Consider the following 18,526-nt stretch of genomic DNA (forward strand, 5'->3'; position numbering starts at 1 on the left):
ATTTATAATAAAGTTATTTGTTTAGAAAATATAAGATAACAAAGTGTGATAAAAAAAAGTGTAAAAGTGTGAAGAGTAAAATTGAGTGGAGAAGTTTATATACACATGTTCAATCATATGTTTTTATTTATTTTTTGTTATATCCACTTCCTAAGATTTTCTCACTTTAATGAACCTAGATTTAAAAATACTTAATATTTTTTTAAAAACAGAAGTACTTGTATCATTTAAAAAAATTATAAGCACCATTTACAAAAGTAATTTTATATTTGCAGTGAAAAAAAATTGTACTTGATATTAGCCACCCTTTTTATTCATTTCGTTTTTTTTTTCATTTTAAACAAACAGACTCATAATTTTATTAGTTATACTTCTTAGACTGGGTCGAAACCAATTTTAAAATTGACAAAATGTCCAATGATGGAAAATTTGGCCAATTTTTTTTTTTAATAGCTTATCGTTCATTACTTCTTTCTGCACCTTCATAACTTATGACAGCTCATATTAAATGTAAAAATACATTTTTATCTTTTTTGTGTCACTTTTTATATATAATTTGAAAAATGTTTTCGAATACAAAAGTGTTATTTAGATTTATAAATTTGGAAGTTTTTTTTGGATTTGAGATAAGTATGTGGATTATGTAATCCAAATTAATCTCATATTCAGAAAAGATTTATGAATTATGTAATTCAGAAGCTAATAACATCTTTAAAAAAAGACTTTCAGATTGTATAATCAAAAAACTGATCTTATATTCAGAAAAGACTTTCAGATTATGTAATCCAGAAGTTAATCACGCATCTTAAAAAATACTTCTGAATTAAATAATTTGAAAGTTAATTTCATATATAGAAAAGATTTTTGGATTATATAACTCGAAAATTGATCACAAAAAACTTTCAAATTATATAATTCAGAAGCTAATTCTGAATCTAGAAACAAAAATTCAAATTATATAATCCAAAATATTAAAAAAAAGGATAATTTTGAAATATAAATGGGTCGGTCGAAAAAAAATATGGAAGTGGAGGATGAAACAGTCCATATCGTTTTGTCTTTTTGAATTGTTTGTGCATTGTTTTTGGGCCAACTTTAGCTGTCACATCCTAAATGCCTTGGTTCAACCCATTGTGTTAAAAACATTGGGAATGTTGTGCTCTTCGATCTTATATATACACTACAACAAAATAGAAACCAAATTTATAGAAAAAAAATAATTAATTATTATAATAATTAAATTAAACAACATTTTAAAAACTATTTTTTTTAAAATTAATTTTTATTATGATTAAATATTTTTTAAATTGGTATTTAATTAGTTACTAAAGTTTTAATTATCAATTATTTATATTCTAAATTTGGTAGAAAAATCTTGAGAGTTAATTAGATATCAATTTAGAAATCAATTAACAATAATATAAAATAATTTGGAAATTATTTAAAAAAAAAATTAAAATAATCTCTAATTTATTCACTATAACAACTAATTATTTTTTATTTATAAAATTGATTTTCATTTCATATTTTTTTTAGTGATATAATGCACGTAATAAAAATAGAACATTAGGCAAATTCCTATATCTCTTAACATCTAATTTAATGAATATTAAATTTCCAAAATTATAAACAAATATAGCTTTCATTGCTACAATTACAACCAAATAAGATTAAGGTCCCATTTGTGTTGCCGGCCAAACCGTTTCCCATATTCGTTTTTGTTACCATCTTCATGCAAATATATGCTCACACTTTGATTCTTTCATCACTTTCACTTTATTTATTTATACATACCCATTGAAGGGATGCCCTAATTATTAGTCTCTTAGATCCATTTGCATTCAAATATTTGAAAAATTGAAGAAAAAATGGGTCGTGGGTTTCAAGTTCGAGCAGCTTCAATTACCATAGTTGCTCATTTGTTGTTCATAGCAATAACAACCCTTGTGTTACTTTGGTTGCTACACTTCCGAGAAGGTGTTGCCTTCTTCACCTCTTCCAACCCAATCAAGATTTTCAATGTCAGTTCTTCATTAACCATGTAATTCACTGTGTTGTTGTGTGATATTTGGCTACTATAACATGTTATTTGCTTTTATATATGCAGCTCCATCCACTTCTAATGGTGATTGGATTCATTCTAGTTGGTGGAGAAGGTAAGCAAATTTCATGCTAAATTCCCATTATTTTTCTGAAATTTTTTCTGGAATTTATATAAAATTGGGTAATTTTTATCTTTTATTTTCAAAATGAATCGTTTTTTAAAATAATATGAAGTTGGAGAAGTTGTGTCATGACATGACTTCATGTGAAAGAGTCGTGTCAATATGACATGATTTTTGTCAAGTCAAAGTGAAATCGTATCAAGATGACGCGATTTTAGGTTAAAATGATTGCATAATCTATAATGAAATCGTAATATCTTGACATGACTTCTTTAACTTGGTAATATTTTATAAAGTAAAGAAAATGTTAGTTTGATAACTTTTAGAGTTGTATACAACATTTGATGTGATAGGTTTGGAAATAAATATATATAGTAAAGGATAAATTTGTAATTAAATGATATGAAAAAATATTAAAATAATAGTATTGAAAGTTGTAACGTGATTGTATAAAAAATTGGGATTCTCAGTATATCATTACGCATAAAGTAATCTCATCTTGATAATAAGAGAAAAAAATTGTCCTAGTTTAAAAAAAAAAACAACAATTCCTTTGGAACTTTAATACTAAATTTGAAGAAGAATAATGCTATGAGAACAACATTTAGAGTCTCAAATTTTGATGGTTGTTCAAGTGTCTTCATTTTGTGTTGTAACTTACACAACAATATTACTTGCAACAGCTATCATGATATACAAGTCTGTGCTTCAAAAAAGGAGGTCAATGAAAGTGGTTCACCTCTTATTGCATCTGGTAGCTCTGGTGGCTGGAGTTTTAGGGATCATTGCAGTTTTCAAATCAAAGAAAGATGCTGGTCTTCCTGATATGTATACATTACACTCTTGGTTAGGCATGTCAGCAATATGCCTATTTGCTTTACAGGTACCTATACATTTCGTATAAGAAAATTATTAAATAGAAATTAATTTTAGATAAAAAAAATAATTAGTTGTTATATTAACTAAATTAGATATTATTTTAGAGATTAAAAAAATTATTGATTTTTAAATTAGTTTTCATTATTGAAAAATAGTTGTATCTAATTAGCTACCAAGATTTTTGTTACCAAATTTAAAATCTAAATAATTGATAGTTAAAATCTTTATTGAAAAATAATAATTATCAAATTATACATAATTATTGTATGTAATATTGTATCCAATTATATGCAATAATTTAATAATGATAAAATCTCATGATGAGAATTAGATTGTAATTTGGAGAGACAAAGTCTAAGTATATATACATAAGAGAATAAAAACTTTTTCTTTTTTCTTACATACCATTTTCTTATAATTTTGGTAGTTAATTAGATACTAATTTAGAAACTATTTATCAATAAAAATAATAATTTAAAAACAAATAATTTACATTATCTTTAATTTAGTTAATATAACAATTAATTATTTTTTATGTCTAAAATTATTTTTATTTAATAATTTTATTGTAGTGTTGATTTCTAACTTCATTTAAATCATTCCAATTTTCTTTGTGATAATTTTCTCATGATAATTTTTGTTTTTCAGTATATCATGGGGTTCTTCTCTTATTTCTTCCCTGGTGCAGAAATGTCCACTAGAGCTTCCCTTTTGCCATGGCACAGGTTTTTGGGCATGGCCATATTCCTTCTTGCAGTTTGCACAGCTGAGACTGGTTTGCTTCAATATTTCCAGTTTCTACACCTTTTTCGCAGCCAAGAGGCACTCATAGTCAATTCCACTGCTCTCTTACTCTTCCTCTATGCTCTCTTTGTTACTCTTTCTGTCATTCTCCCAAGAAATTATTCATAAGCTACTTTACAATAACATTCACTAAACTTATGTAATTTAATTATCATGTATAATTATTGTAAAGATTTGGTTCAAATAAAATCTAACCTCAAGTTTCCTATATCGTTAAAAGATATTAAATAATATAATCATTAGTGGTTAATTATTTTTTTTTCTAAAATTATTATTATTTAATGATTTTATTGTAGTGTGAATTAATGAATATGAAATTTTTTAAAAGTTAATATCTAAAATTTTGATAGTTAACTAAATACCAATTTAAAAATTATTTATTGATAATAAAACAGAAAAAGTTATTAACCTTTCTTCTTTCTCACTGGATTTGACAATAGACCAGAAAGCCATCGAAAAATACCTCCAAAATGCGCCAAGGATCACCAACAAGACTCAAATTCTAAGATCTTTTAAAAACCTAATGAGGCTATTTCGGTCATTTCACCTATGTGATATAATGCAAGTTAGAAATTGATATAGTACATTAAGCAAAAGTCTTATTTCACGTGTTCAAGTTATTCTTAGGGTTGGCAATAAATTAGAGGCTTCTTCTTCCTGCACCTCTACGTTTTTCTTCCTGCTCCCCTGCAATTTTGTAAATTCCAAAACTGACCTTCACCTTTTATTTAAAAAAACTAGAGTTTTTTAGGTTACCGGATTCATCAATCTGGGAGTGTGCTACGGATTCATCAATTTGTGAGTGTGCTACGGATTCATCAATCCGGAAGTGATTCGTGCACTTTTTCAAATAAAGGGGTGTTTCGAAAGTAACTTGTTGATTTCCAGATTTTTGAATCTGGAAGTCTAATTTTTGTTACGGATTGATGGATTCGAAAGATTACTGGATTCACCAATCCGAAATATTACCAGATTCACCAATCCAGAAGATTACTGGATTTACCAATCCGGAATGCAAAAAAATAAATGCGGATTTTCTATTCTGTAAAATTACCAAATTGCATTGTCCGGAAGAAGAAAGAGTAGTGTGGGTCTTATATGTATTTTGGAATTTTTAAAAAATAATAGGGATATTTTTGTCTTTGCATTACATTGTGGGGGTGCAGGAAGAAAAAGGCAGAGGTGCAGAAAGAAACTGCCTAAATTAGACCGTGCGTATCGGGCCTTAGCCCAAATAAAAAATGCAAAGTGGATTAGACATTTTAGCCTGCTACGCACTACTCTGCATAATTTTTTGGATGTTTCTCCCTGCACTCCAATAAATAGCTTTCTGCACCCCATTATTATTGGAAAAGACCATTTTATCCCTTTTAAAAATGATTTCCGCATTACTCTTTTCGAAATATTTCCACAACATACTTTCTATAACATATTTTATGAATTCCAGATTTATCATTCCAAAAATTCAAAAATTATGTTTTGGAAAGAATATTTTAAATGATATTTTGTCTTCCAGATTTTCTATTCTAAAAACAAACTTTACTTATGAAACCCTTATTTTAGAAACACTTCTTCTAACGGAATCCTTATTTCGGAATTATCCAAAATTATAGGATAATTCTAGTATTTCAAAGAATATAGGGTATAGGAAGAAAAATGTAGGGGTATAGAAAGAAATACCCTTATTTTTTTAATTATTCATTGATGCATATTTTTATTTGTGTGCAAGTATGAATATTTTTATTTATTAATTTTTCAATATAATTTTAGTAATTTTTTTGTCGTTTTAATTATTCATTGATGCATACATGTGTTCTTGTGCCGTATGAATATTTTCATCCCTCATTATCCTTTTCAAGCATAAAGTTTATCTTCAACCCTTCTGTATTTTTTAAAGCACATCAATCAAATATATGTGTCAATTCACAAAGTTTATTTATTTGTATATATACATAAGAAAACTACAAAGGTTGATCTCTTTGTACCAAATTGTAATGATTACAAAATCGTGATTTGAAATGAATTGGATTGTAACGTTGACTTCTTCTGCAATTGGCAATGAGAAGTTGGGAGTGACTTGGTCACAACAAATGTTAAGTATTATTAGGTTGAAGTCAATTATTCCAACTGAGAAATTAAATATTGTAGGATAAAACATGCACTCACCAAGTCTCAATAATTAGTGTTCTAATTAAATCTCCTACTTTAATTAGTGTCTAGGGAACCCACCATTCAACATTATTCTCCTTCTCCATTTAACTAATCTTATCAGTTAGATTTTTTACTTTTAGTTTCTAATCAAAATTTTAATTCAGTTTAGTTTTTTAATTATATTTCACTATGTATGTGACAAAGCTAGGAGAGTAGTCTATCAGCAACTAGATCTGTTTGCAGACTGTCTTATCCAAACTCAGACTTTGCATAAGACACTTTGACCAAATTAGTGTACTTTGTTTTTCAAATGAAAAATGGTACTTTTTTTACAACTGCTGGAGTATATAATATGCAATTTCAAAATTTCTTATCCTTTCCTTCCATATGGGGTATGTACTTTAGTAAAAAAATATTTTTTTTCATTTATAATCTGGTGCAGAGAGTTTAAAATATACCACCACTCATTTCAAATTTATTAAATAGGTATATGTTCTGGTACGACCAAAAATATAATTTTACATCGTCTAGAAGTCGAGGTCAATGGTAGTTTAAATACACCTTCCTTCCTTAACTTCCTGAGACGCTTTTTAAAGACAAAATTGTGACAGAGCTCAAAAATTCCAAAGCAAACAATATCTCAATTGCGGTGATTGATCTTAACAATGCTATCTCAACGAACTAACTCCAAAACAAATAATATCTTGAATATGGTGATTGATCTAACGATACTATTTCAACGGACTTAAAGTCGGTAGAATATATTTTATTCAAAAAATTCTAATCTTTCCATTTGAGAGAATAAAACTAACTCTGAAGATCTCTGCAATGTAATAATACTAAACAGTCTTAACAAAAGAAAATCTCTATAATGCTTGAATTTTGATTTCCACTTATTCTAAATGAATAGTTTGAAGATGTAACATCATAGGAGTTTCCTGTGGCAAGTAAACCACCACCAACATAAAAGAAAGGCATCCTCAAGAAATACAACTTGATTGTTATGTTTGTAAAGAAATGGTAATTTTAAAAGCAAACCACAGTAGTTGGTAAAAAAATGAAGGAAAAATCATATATACATCAGAGAGAAAAGGAAAATCTATATGCAACTATTATTTTGGAGTAAAGAAAAATATCCACCAGTTCTTTGTTTAACATTATAAACAAGAACTGCAAGCTCTCATGAAGAACATGGCTAAATTCAGGTTTAAGCCCCTCAATGAAGCATACAAAACTTGATTCTTCAATTTATAAATAGAAAGTTATCTATTCTGAAGAAGAAACAGCAGAATACGAATTGGCACTAGACCAATAAGCTACACACATTTTAATGAGTGTTCTAGAGAGAAATATACTAAACAAGAACAAGAACAAAATACATGAATTAAACCCATTGCTGCTTTGTTGCTTCCATTCTCTTCAACAAACCATGAATCTCATCTTGCATTCTGCTTTTCATGTTGAAGTAATCATAGTGTGAATTTTGCAAGACATTGAGTTCCTCAAATTTCTTCTTCCTCCTTTCCTCTGCCTCATGCAAGCAAAGCTTGCCAAGCCTTTCTGTATACTCTTCCATCTGTGCAGCATTTGTCTTGATCATCTTCTGGAATCCCTCTGCTTCTTTCCTTGCCTCATCTGCCTTGTTCTGGAACATTCCGGCTTCCGCCTCTTTTATCCGTATGATGCTCTCCAAGCTTTCAAGCCCTCCTCCTTTCCTTAGTAAAGCCTCAAGGTGCAAATCAGACTCCTTTTTCTGCTCACTCAAGAGGGAGGTTTTGAGGTCCTTCTGTTGAAGATCATTTGACCTAGTGAAGCTCATGTCATAAGTGTATTTTGGTATCAGAGAAGTAGATTGTGGAAGAGATGATGTTGTCTCTACTGTAAGGTTATTCTTAGATTTTGGCAAATCCTTTGTGGGTATAGCAGAAACTGGGAAATCTGACATGCCATCTGTGTCTATTTATCAGAAAAAAACTTCAAGTTAGGAATCAAATATCATCATCAGTATAACTATAATCAAATCAAGCAGACATTTGTTATAAAAAAAAGCTAAGAAAGATCTGAGGTGAAGCTGAAAAATTATTCACAATTGTGGGGGGTAGGGCATTTTAGTTTGATGGAAAAACACAGACTCAAATGCAAATTCAAATATTAACTATACAATATAGCTACTTTATCTAGGAGGGAAGAACATGCATACAACATAACTTCAGCATTTTTTGCTTAATTAAGTGGCCAGTGCCTGATGATCAAAGAGTTTCATCTACCAAATCTGCAAACTCATCTAAGAACTGAGTGCTCAATGTAACATAATTCATCATTCACCAAAATCAATCACCAGAAGACTAGAAACAATTATTAAGTAAGAAACAATAGACACCTCGGTTATGAAAGAACATTCCTTGTTTTTATTTCTGCAACCTATGACAAACAACTGAGTCAACACGAAATGCCCTATTGAGCAGGACCAAATGATTTAGAAAGTACGAAGTCATTCCTAAATCTTCAATCAGTTAGTTACACATCAAATGCTGCAGCCTGATCACTAATCTTATATTGTACTTGACATAGCCTAAGCCTGATTTGATGTTATTGAACATCAGGCAGAATCTGAAGTCTGAAGTCATTTTTTTATACATAACATGATGTGGCTATAAAAATATGAGAAATGGAAAGATAACTCATTTTAAAGGTTAAATAGCAAGATCATGTTCTGGTTCTAGTCTCTCTGTTAAATGTCAGTCATAATTACTATTGAAAACAAAATCTTCATATATCAGAGCATAATGCTTTTCTCTACCACGTCAAATATTTGAATAAAATCAATTTGTTTTTACTAATCCGTGAAGAATATCATGATATTCATACCGCATGATTCCCATTTAAATGCTGTAGGTGTTTAAATAACACAGTTGTTTTGATAAAACACATGAACAGATAAATTGAATATGAAAAGTAAAGACCACAGCTCGTAGACTTACAGCTGAAAAACTGTATGATAAAGTTGCAGGCATCCGAAGGAGAAACCAGTTTAGCTTGAAGTTTTGACAGCATATCATCCATCTTAAAATGCAATTCCTTCCCTTTGAGATCTTCACTTCCCTGGAAAATCCTCCTCACACAGTCAAGCTCCTTTATCAATGTTTCTAGGCCCCAATCCTTGGCACAACACACAAAGACCTCTTTAACAAAGCCATACATTTCTGAAGTATGTCCACAGCCAATACAATGAAACTGCACCTCAGAAGAACCAGAAGGACCCTTCAAGATAGGCCCAGGTTTGATTAGATTCTTCTGAATGGCACAGGTAGCATGACACCAGTGAGAACAAACATCACAACCAACCCAACTACAAGTATTACTTGCACAGTCAAAGCTCATACAGACAGGACACATGCAAGAGCTGCAAAACCCCTTATTTCCTGAGCACATCTTGCAGTCACAGTCTTCAACAGGCAGAAAGCTCTTGCAGTTCACATTTCTACATCTCATATACAAGAAAACCTCCACCATCTCCAAGATTTGGAACTTACCAGACAAGAAACTCCCAAGCCCCATCTTGATAGCAGTCAAAATCCCTAGCTGCTCTTTATGACACTTGGAAAGAGTCTCCCTGGTGATGTCAGATCTTCGGCCAAGCCGACTCTGGAGGTTCATCAATTCCCCTTTCTTCTCTGGCATATCAATGAGACCTTTCAAGTATTCCTTGATTGAAGTTATGACTTCATCAGTGAACTCCTGAAATTGCAAAGCCATGGCTGGGATAGACTCGGACACAATTTCTCTTAGAACTCTCTCTGATCTAGAAAACTTCATCCTCCCACCATCCACACCTTCCAAGCCTCTCAGATTCTCAGAATTCTTTCCCCTTGAGCCCTCAGACTGAGCTTCAAATCTCACTCTTGCAGGCAATTCTGAAGGGAAAAAAGACTGGTTATCTGAGCTAGTAGCCTTATAGTGACTGTTCCCTTGCATAAAGGAATGATTGGCCAAAGCAACCCCATCTCCTATCGGCTTGAACCTGCTATGAACTGACCCATTAGTCCCCTCCCCACAATGCCAGATTTGATCATCTTTGCTGTGCGAATACTCAAAATTGTCGGTTGAATTTCGGGTGATTGAGCAACTTGGGTTGTGTGAGAAAGGGTGAGAGTAAGATTGAGACATAGAAGCTGCAGTGTAATCATTTGAACACGAATTGATCGTAGTTGTGGGCCTTGTGGATGGCATACCAGGCTTTGGCCTAACAACTTGGTCACCGTTTTGCAAAGCGTTTGAGGCTGTGAGAGAGAGCGACACATCAGGCAAAGCAAGAGAGAGACTAAGAGTCTCAAGCTTCTGCTTCTTGCTGCCTCCACTCTTCTCCCTCTCACACTCATCATCAATGGATCTCTTTGAAGAATTCTCCCTTGACTCACTCAAACTCAAGAAATCCCTCTCTACCCACTTCTCATCCTGATCTTGCTTTTGGTTCCCAACAGCCACCTTCCTCCGAAGACAATCCTGGTCGAAGTATTGTCGCGCACTAAATGCAGGCACCTCTTCCAGAGATGATTTAAACCTTAACTCCTCTTGATCTTGATCTGAATTCCCATAAACCACAACTCCTTTGCCCTTCACCAAGCTTCTGCCATCAACCTCTCTCTCGACAAGACTCAATTTTGGGTTGTCACAGAGGTAGCTGAGGGTCAACTCTTGCAACCCAGAAGAGCCAAATTCTGAGTTTGGTGTCTGAAACTCATCAACACCAACCTTCTTCTTCTCTGGGTAACTCTGTTTTTTCTCCTGTGGGTATTCCTTGCCCTGAGAAAAATCACGATGCTGATGCTGCTGCTGCTGCACCTTGCTCCTCGAGTTCTCTCCCTCGGTGTCCACGCCATTGGGAACAAGATCTTGGCCTCCAATCATGGCAGATGGAACGCCAAACAGGAAAATAAAAACAAAGAAAAGGCAAAGACCCAAATAGAAAGAGAGAGAAAGAGAGAGAGAAGACAGAGAGCAAAACCAAAACTGTGTTCGAGACACGAAACAGGGATAGTTCCGAAAAACAAGCGAGAATCCTGGGTGCTTTTTTTTTCTTTTTTCCTTTTTTCTGAGTTTCGGTTATGATTCCTCAATCAAGACGAGACAGATAACTCAGCTCTGCAACGCGTGCAGTTTTGGTTTTGATATGATTAAAAAATTCAAAGATTGCTTTAAGTGTTTGGATCAAGTTGATATTTTTTTAATACCCATTTCAGATAAATTGGGCAAACACACCATAGCCAGAAATGGTGAGCTTCATTGCATAACTAAATTTACAGTCTTAGCCCTCTCAGAAGGATGAAAATGGAGTTACATGCTACACTCTGCTCCTGCTTTTCACCATCACTTTACTCTTTTGCTCCACCTTCACCAACATCTTTACACAAGTCCACAAAATTTTTATAAAAAATAAATACTTTTTCTTAAATAAAAAATTATTAATTTAAAAATTTGATCCGATTTTATTTTAAAAAGTGTTTCGAAGGATTAAAAGAGTTTTGAAAGTCGATATTTTTTCACGATTTTATCTTAAAAAACGTATTGATGAATTAAAAAAGAAAAAATATATATAAATTGTGATTGACATCAACTCGACTGAGTTATGTGATATTATATTAATTCGTAAAAAGGATAATAATTTTTATTAACTTTTATATAAATTAATTATAACTTATTAGATGAATACAATTTATATATATATATATATATATTTTTTTTATCTTGTACTGTTTGATAATTTTAGTCATAGATTTTTTTTCTGTTTAAAATATAATTTTTTGTCGACAATCGAATAAAAAGTTATTAAAATATAGATCTTGTAAAACTTTTGTACTTAAATAAAAATTGTAAAAAATATTAAAAATGTGGGATCAATAATAATTTAAGACTTAATGTACCAACTTTTGAAAGGGAAATGAGATGAGAAAATAGAAAAAGAAACAATGGAAGGATCTTTTTCTAAATTAAAATAAATTTATTGGCAAATGAAAAATAAAAAGTTAGATGAATTATATGAAGAAAAATCTAAATATAATATTATATGTTCTTTAAAAGTTTAAATAGTTTAGTAATTTGTCTAGTAGGGACTTAACTTGTTTAAAGTTAATTATAAAATTTATTATTTATTTTTACCTCGTCGACTTGAGACTGGAAATGTTTATCGGTAATTTATTTTATGAATGTAATTTATCTAAAATCTAATAATTATTAATAAGAGAGATTCAATAAAAATTAATTAAGACTGAGAAGTTAAAATATAAATAATTAAGACTGAGAAGTTAAAATATAAATAATTAAGAAGGAAGATTATATCATACTTGAAATCAGTTGAACGTTGAACATGATTTAAAAAATTAAATAATATTTATTAAAATTTAGGAGATAACTCATAATTAATCAAGACTCATAAATACATAGATGATGATGAAAAACAATCTTAATAGAGAACATTCAATTTAAATCTTTTAATGCTTTAATTACTTTTTTTATATCATAAATCTTAGCTAATATTATTTAATATTTAGAATTTATATCTTTATCATCTCATTTCAAGTAACATGAGTAGGTACCTATGAGACTCATACACTTCTCTTAAATGACGTATCCGTGTCGGACACACGTATTGACACTCGTAGGACATTTATCAGTGGAGTATTCAATTCAAAAAAATATTTGTTAGATTTTTGAAAAATCTAACACGGTACTAACACAATTTTACAAGGCATAAATACAATAATTTCCTAAAAACTCAAATTTATTGTATAAATTTTTATTATGATTATAAAAATAATGAACAAATTCTTTTGAACCAGTTGTGAAAAATTATCTTCCTGCTCCCAAGAATCTGAAACATACTTTTACACATAAATATTTATTTCCAATTTATATAATTCATAATTATATAATATATAGATTCGTGTTCCCGTGTCTTACATTTTAGAGATTTTACATATCTATGTGTCCGTATTCGTGTCGTGTCCTATACGTATCCGTGCTACGTAGGTAGGTATTCGTTTATTTTTTACTAAAATTTTAAATAATTTTATTGAATGTGAAATTTTTAGAAAAAGTAAAAGTGTGACTGAATATATCCATATCCATGTTGTGGTCCTTTTCACACCTTTTGTTCAACGCTTTGGACCAATTTTAACGTTCGAAATTCTCTCAAGAGTTTTTTGAGGTCAAAGTCGGTGAAAATGTTGTTCTGTCTTCCATTCAAAACGGAATATAATATACTAATATTTTTTTATGGGGTTTTATTTTTATAAATTTATTTTTTACTATTTTATTTATCTTCACACTAAATCATAATTATATATTATTCAACGGCATAAAACTGGATTATACTTTATTTATATCTAATTAAACTGAACTATATTTTAATAAATTGAATTAAGCTAATGCTTCTAATTAAAATTTAATTAATTAATATTTTCTTGAATTTCAAATGTAACAAACTTCATCCAACTTGATTGCATAATAAAGATATAACAAAAATGTTATTTATCTAACACTTTATCTCACTACAATCACAAAGGAATTTCAATGAAAACATAGAAAGGCTAAACTATTAAGAATTTAAATTGGTTAAACATATAATTTTAGATATATGACTCAAATCATCCAATTTTAATAAAAAAAAATCATCTAATTATTGAAATGTAAGCTCAAATAATCTTAAATATTACATTATCAATCTTCTCATATTTTAATTAGTTTATATTATTGATAAATAGTTTCGAAATTGATATATAATAATAAATAGTTATTTAATCAATATAATAAATTATTATTATAAAATCAATATAATAAATAGTTATTTAAAAAAATCTGTTTAATGATTTTATAATAGTCAACATAATCATACATACGTAAAATTTAATTCAAAATGTACTTTTTACTTATCTAATATTAGTTTGCAAGCTATGACTAATATAACTCAATTTTACAATCTAAATCAAATATCAAAGTTCAAAATATTTCAAATTACAATTTCAATAAATCAAATACCAAAAGTGTTCTACAACCTTTCTATACATAGAATCAAATTTATTCAAAATTCAAAATAATTTTCTTTGCTTGTCAATTAAATATCTCCCCACCAGTAGAAAAAAAGAGAGTTACACCAAAACTTCTAAAGATCTATTGAAAATTTACCAAATCAACAAAATCATTAATTAAGGGATGAATTAGTTGTACTACAAGAAAATCATTAGTAACTAAATTTAGAGATAAAAAACAATTAGTCACTCTATTAACTAAATTAGATACTAATTTAGAGACTATAAAATTATTCATATCTAAAGTGATTTCTATTATTAATAAAAATTTATAAAATAGTTTCTAAATTTGTATCTAAATTAGCTACCTAAGTTTTAGCAACTAATATTTTAAATTCTAAATTAGTCTCTAAAAGATTAATAGAGACTAATTTATAATGTAGAATAAATTTTAGTAGCTCATGGTTATATACCAATTAAAAATAATTTTATATATTTTTTATTAATAATTAAAATTACTTTAGATACCAAGAGTTTTTATTTATTTATAAAATGGTCTCTAATTTATTCAAATAGTAACTAATTATTTTGGTCTATAAAATTAGTTTCTATTTCATAATTTTCTTGTAGTGTTAAGAGAGATTTTAGAACCAAAAGAGTAAAGATTAAGATGTTTTAGAGAAATCACTAAAATTGTGAAATATATAAAGCCAAAAAGAGTACAAACACTATAGCATTTCTCAATTGATAAAACCACAAAAATTGTGAAATATTCATATATAGAGCCAAAAGAGGAAGGATAGGGATATTTAAGAGAAGAAAAAAAAGTCAGTCTACATCAAATTTTGATTGATTAAAGTGTTTTATTCTTGGTCATATCTTCTAGTAGAGTTTGTTGAAAAATAAATAAATTTTGAAACATAAAGGGATAATACAAAGATGTGTTTGAAATAAAGAAAGAACCAAGAAGAAGGATAGAAAAAATGAAAGAAAAAGGAAAAAGAAATAAGGTCAAGTGCCTCATAATTGGTCAATCTTTAGTTTTAGATCTTCAATAATAAAGATCTTTAAATTATCTACAAATTATTGTGCTAATAGGAGAAATACGATTTACACCATGAAGAATGAAATGTTCTACAAAGCTTTCAAAATCTCTAAAATGATAAAAAAAAAACATATTTTAAATTCTTCTATACTAAAATAAAACTAGTCGATGATATAACTAAATTATTTAAAATCTTAAAAGGAAATCTACCAAAGTAAAAATTAAAAAAAAAATCTTAACGGATATTATATCTTAACTGATTAATTTTTTAAAATTTTAATTGTGCTAATATATTAAAACAAGGTTTTAGTTGAGAATGAAAAAAATTAACTGGACCAAATCATTATTTTAGTTAATTTTCTGAACACATTAATCTTTATTGGCTCAGTCCATCTAATCTGTCAACTCGGTGGCCCACAGGGTAGGGTGGGGCGGGACGGACTGACATTTTGACATCATTTTTAAAGAGGAATCTCATGCTTTTGGAATAAAAATTGATGGTGGTAAATGTTTTATATAAAACTTTATTTACATTAATTTTTTTATACATCATTTGATTCATTGAAATATTGTTGTATTAAACTTTCTTTCATTACAATATTATTTTTTTTTTTCTTGTCCAAAAAATGATATCAATGATTATAATCAAGTAAATAGATATAAAATAAATAAATAAATAAAAACTAAAAAAAATGAAAACAGATGGTGAGCCAACCCATCAACCTACTCTATAACGGAATAAATTATTGTTTTCATTTTGTACAACTTTGACGAGTCAGTCCGACACATTCCATTTTTGAAGGATCAATGACGGATTTGATCAAAACAGATCGAACTGACCCGTTTTATTATCCTAATTTTAGTTATGCTAATTAAATTTTTAATATATCAGATGATTTTGTCTTGAGTAGGTTCTTGGAAATATCCGAATTACGCGGTTTGAATTCAGTTATGACATAAAGATGGTGACAGAAAATAAGAAGAAAAAGTAATTTGAAACGTGGGAATGAAATTGAAAACTTGTCTTGATTATTAGTTAAGATGACCAGGACCAAGTCTTCTATTTCTTCTCACTTTCCTTTTTCACTCCTTTTACAACACACTTAAGGGCCAAATTTAACGTTCCAAAATTCCGTTTCAAAAGTGATTTCATTTTCAGAACTTGTTTTTTTCGTCAATATTTGTGGTTCAAGTACGTGAAAATGATCCATCGCCGCTGCGAAAATGGAAAAAAAGATTCTCCACAAAATTGTCCTCTCTCCCTTTGTATTTTACGTGCTGCAAAAAGGTTCAAGCACAAAATATATTTTAGGTGGATTTTTATTTTATCAAGAAAAAACTTAAAATCGTGATTAATTAAGTTTTTTTGTTGACCTGGTATTTTTACTGATTTTTCGATTTTTTTGACCAATTCTTTTTCGATATATTTTTGTGGTTTATTTAAACTGTTTATGTGACCGGTTCAGTGATTTTTTTGTCGGTAGATCGTATGATTTGAGTCACAAGTTATAAATACAAAATTATATTTATTTTTTGTTTTTCTTTATTGATCTCTTGCAATAGAATGGGATAAAAATTTGAGTAATGAAATAAACAATTTAATGATAATTTTCTAATAGATCGTCTATCAACAATATAATTGTAAAAATAAAACTAAAGTTTACTCAAATTGAATAGAAGACTTGAATGAAAATTGTAAGAATGAAATAGAAAAAAAATTGTAATTCAAAAGCTGAAATTAAAATGGGTAGAGAATAAAATTTAACTAATGAAACTAGAACTGAGTATGAGTATCTATTAGACCATTCAAATAAAAATTATGTTATACTATTCCAAGAATGAATGCAAGAATGTAAAAACGAATTAAAACAACCTTATAATATTAATAATTAAAAAATAAATATAATTTTTTCTCAAGAACAAACCATCTATCAACCATCGTCGAACACTTTCTATCAACCATCGTTTATCAACCACCGTCTAACATATCGTTTGATACTTTTTATAATAATGAAAGTATAATTTTCATCTAATAAAACTAGAATAAAACATATATTAGACGATTCAAATAAAATTATGTTATAATATTAAAAAATACATGAATGTAAAAGTGAATTAAAATAGAAATTTGCCCTTAGACTTTTGCACTCCCAAACAAAAAGAAAATAAGAACTAAGAATTTTTTTTAGAAAACTTTAAATTGTGATCAAATCAGTGATCGAATAATGTGATCACTATTAGTGACAAAATTAGTTACTAGATGTTATTTTTATGATTTAATAAGTGAGCGAAATATTAACTATTATTTTAGTCAAAAAAAATCAATCACAAAATCGCTATCAGAAAATCAGTCACAAAATTAGTAACCAGATCAAAAAAACGATCACAAAAAAAGTCATCAAATTGGTCACTAAAACGGTCACAAAATCAGTCACAAAATAGGTGACTATACTAAGTTTTTATTCCCTAACAATTTATGTGTATATCCTCTTTCAATTTTCGAGTTGAGTTCACTCCTCCACAGATTAATTTTAATAATATTATTAAATATATTAATGATAATAAAAATAATAATATTAATAATAATAATATTATTATTAACTAGCGGGAACACAGGCACTGACGTGCCTGTGTATCCGCATTTTTTATTTTTGTTTCTTTAGTATTTTTTTATTTTTCAAAAACAATTTAAAATGAGAAGTTAAAGAGTATACAATTAAATAATAGTGTGTATCCGCATTTTTTATTTCTCTTTTTTTAGTATTTTTTTATTCTTCAAAAAAAATTTCTCTTAATAACATTAAAATGAGAAGTTAAAGAGTATACTGTTAAAGAGTAGGTTAATAAAATAGTGGAGAGCGGTAATTAAAAGTTGCATATGGCAAAGAGAATGACTGAATTTATTTATTTACATGAAAGTGAAAAGGAAAGATAAAAGAAAGTGAGAAGTATGGTAAAAAAAGAATGTGTTAGGTGCAGTGGAGAGAGAAAGTGGGGAGTATGTACCTATATACGAGAGAGAAAGTGGGAAGTAGGATACGTGAGTTATGTGTAGTGGAGAATCATAAAATCCGTTTCTTAAATCAATTTTAAAATTCTACAATTTTAATAAAAGAGAATATCAGTTTAAATAAAAAAAATTAACCTAACAAATCTCCACTCTGTCCACTCTCCAGTTAAATAATAACAAATAAAATAAATTATAAAATTTTAAAATTATTTTATTAATTTTTGAAATTATAAAATGTCCAAATAACCAAAATAAATTAATACAATAAATTATTAAGTAAGGATAAAATGGAAAAAAAAATTAATAGCAGTTAAGAGGGGAATAAGAAATGACACAATGACCATAATACAATAATAAAATTAAATATTAATATAAGGATAAAATAGAAAAAAAAATTAAGAGCAGTTAAGAGGGTAATCCCCTTTATATATAGGTATAGATAATAATA

The 18,526-nt window shown here is 28.7% G+C and overlaps 2 protein-coding genes across 2 annotated transcripts; one reads left to right on the forward strand and one right to left on the reverse strand.

Moving 5' to 3' along the window:
* Positions 1 to 1,868: 1,868 nt before the first annotated feature.
* On the forward strand, positions 1,869 to 3,956 carry LOC137808819 (probable ascorbate-specific transmembrane electron transporter 1). The gene is made up of 4 exons (XM_068610100.1): positions 1,869 to 2,021; positions 2,108 to 2,156; positions 2,849 to 3,048; positions 3,693 to 3,956. The coding sequence occupies exons 1-4, from the start codon at positions 1,869 to 1,871 to the stop codon at positions 3,954 to 3,956; spliced, it is 666 nt and encodes a 221-aa protein (XP_068466201.1).
* Positions 3,957 to 7,086: 3,130 nt separating this feature from the next.
* LOC137806134 (protein OBERON 3-like) lies at positions 7,087 to 11,392 on the reverse strand. Its single transcript, XM_068606098.1, has 2 exons — positions 8,981 to 11,392; positions 7,087 to 7,955 (listed from the first exon to the last, which is right to left on the reverse strand). The coding sequence occupies exons 1-2, from the start codon at positions 10,905 to 10,907 to the stop codon at positions 7,384 to 7,386; spliced, it is 2,499 nt and encodes an 832-aa protein (XP_068462199.1). The 5' UTR covers positions 10,908 to 11,392; the 3' UTR covers positions 7,087 to 7,383.
* Between the last annotated feature and the right edge of the window lie 7,134 nt (positions 11,393 to 18,526).

The sequence above is a fragment of the Phaseolus vulgaris genome, chromosome 3 (assembly GCF_000499845.2).
Source record: "Phaseolus vulgaris cultivar G19833 chromosome 3, P. vulgaris v2.0, whole genome shotgun sequence".
Lineage (NCBI taxonomy): Eukaryota > Viridiplantae > Streptophyta > Magnoliopsida > Fabales > Fabaceae > Phaseolus > Phaseolus vulgaris.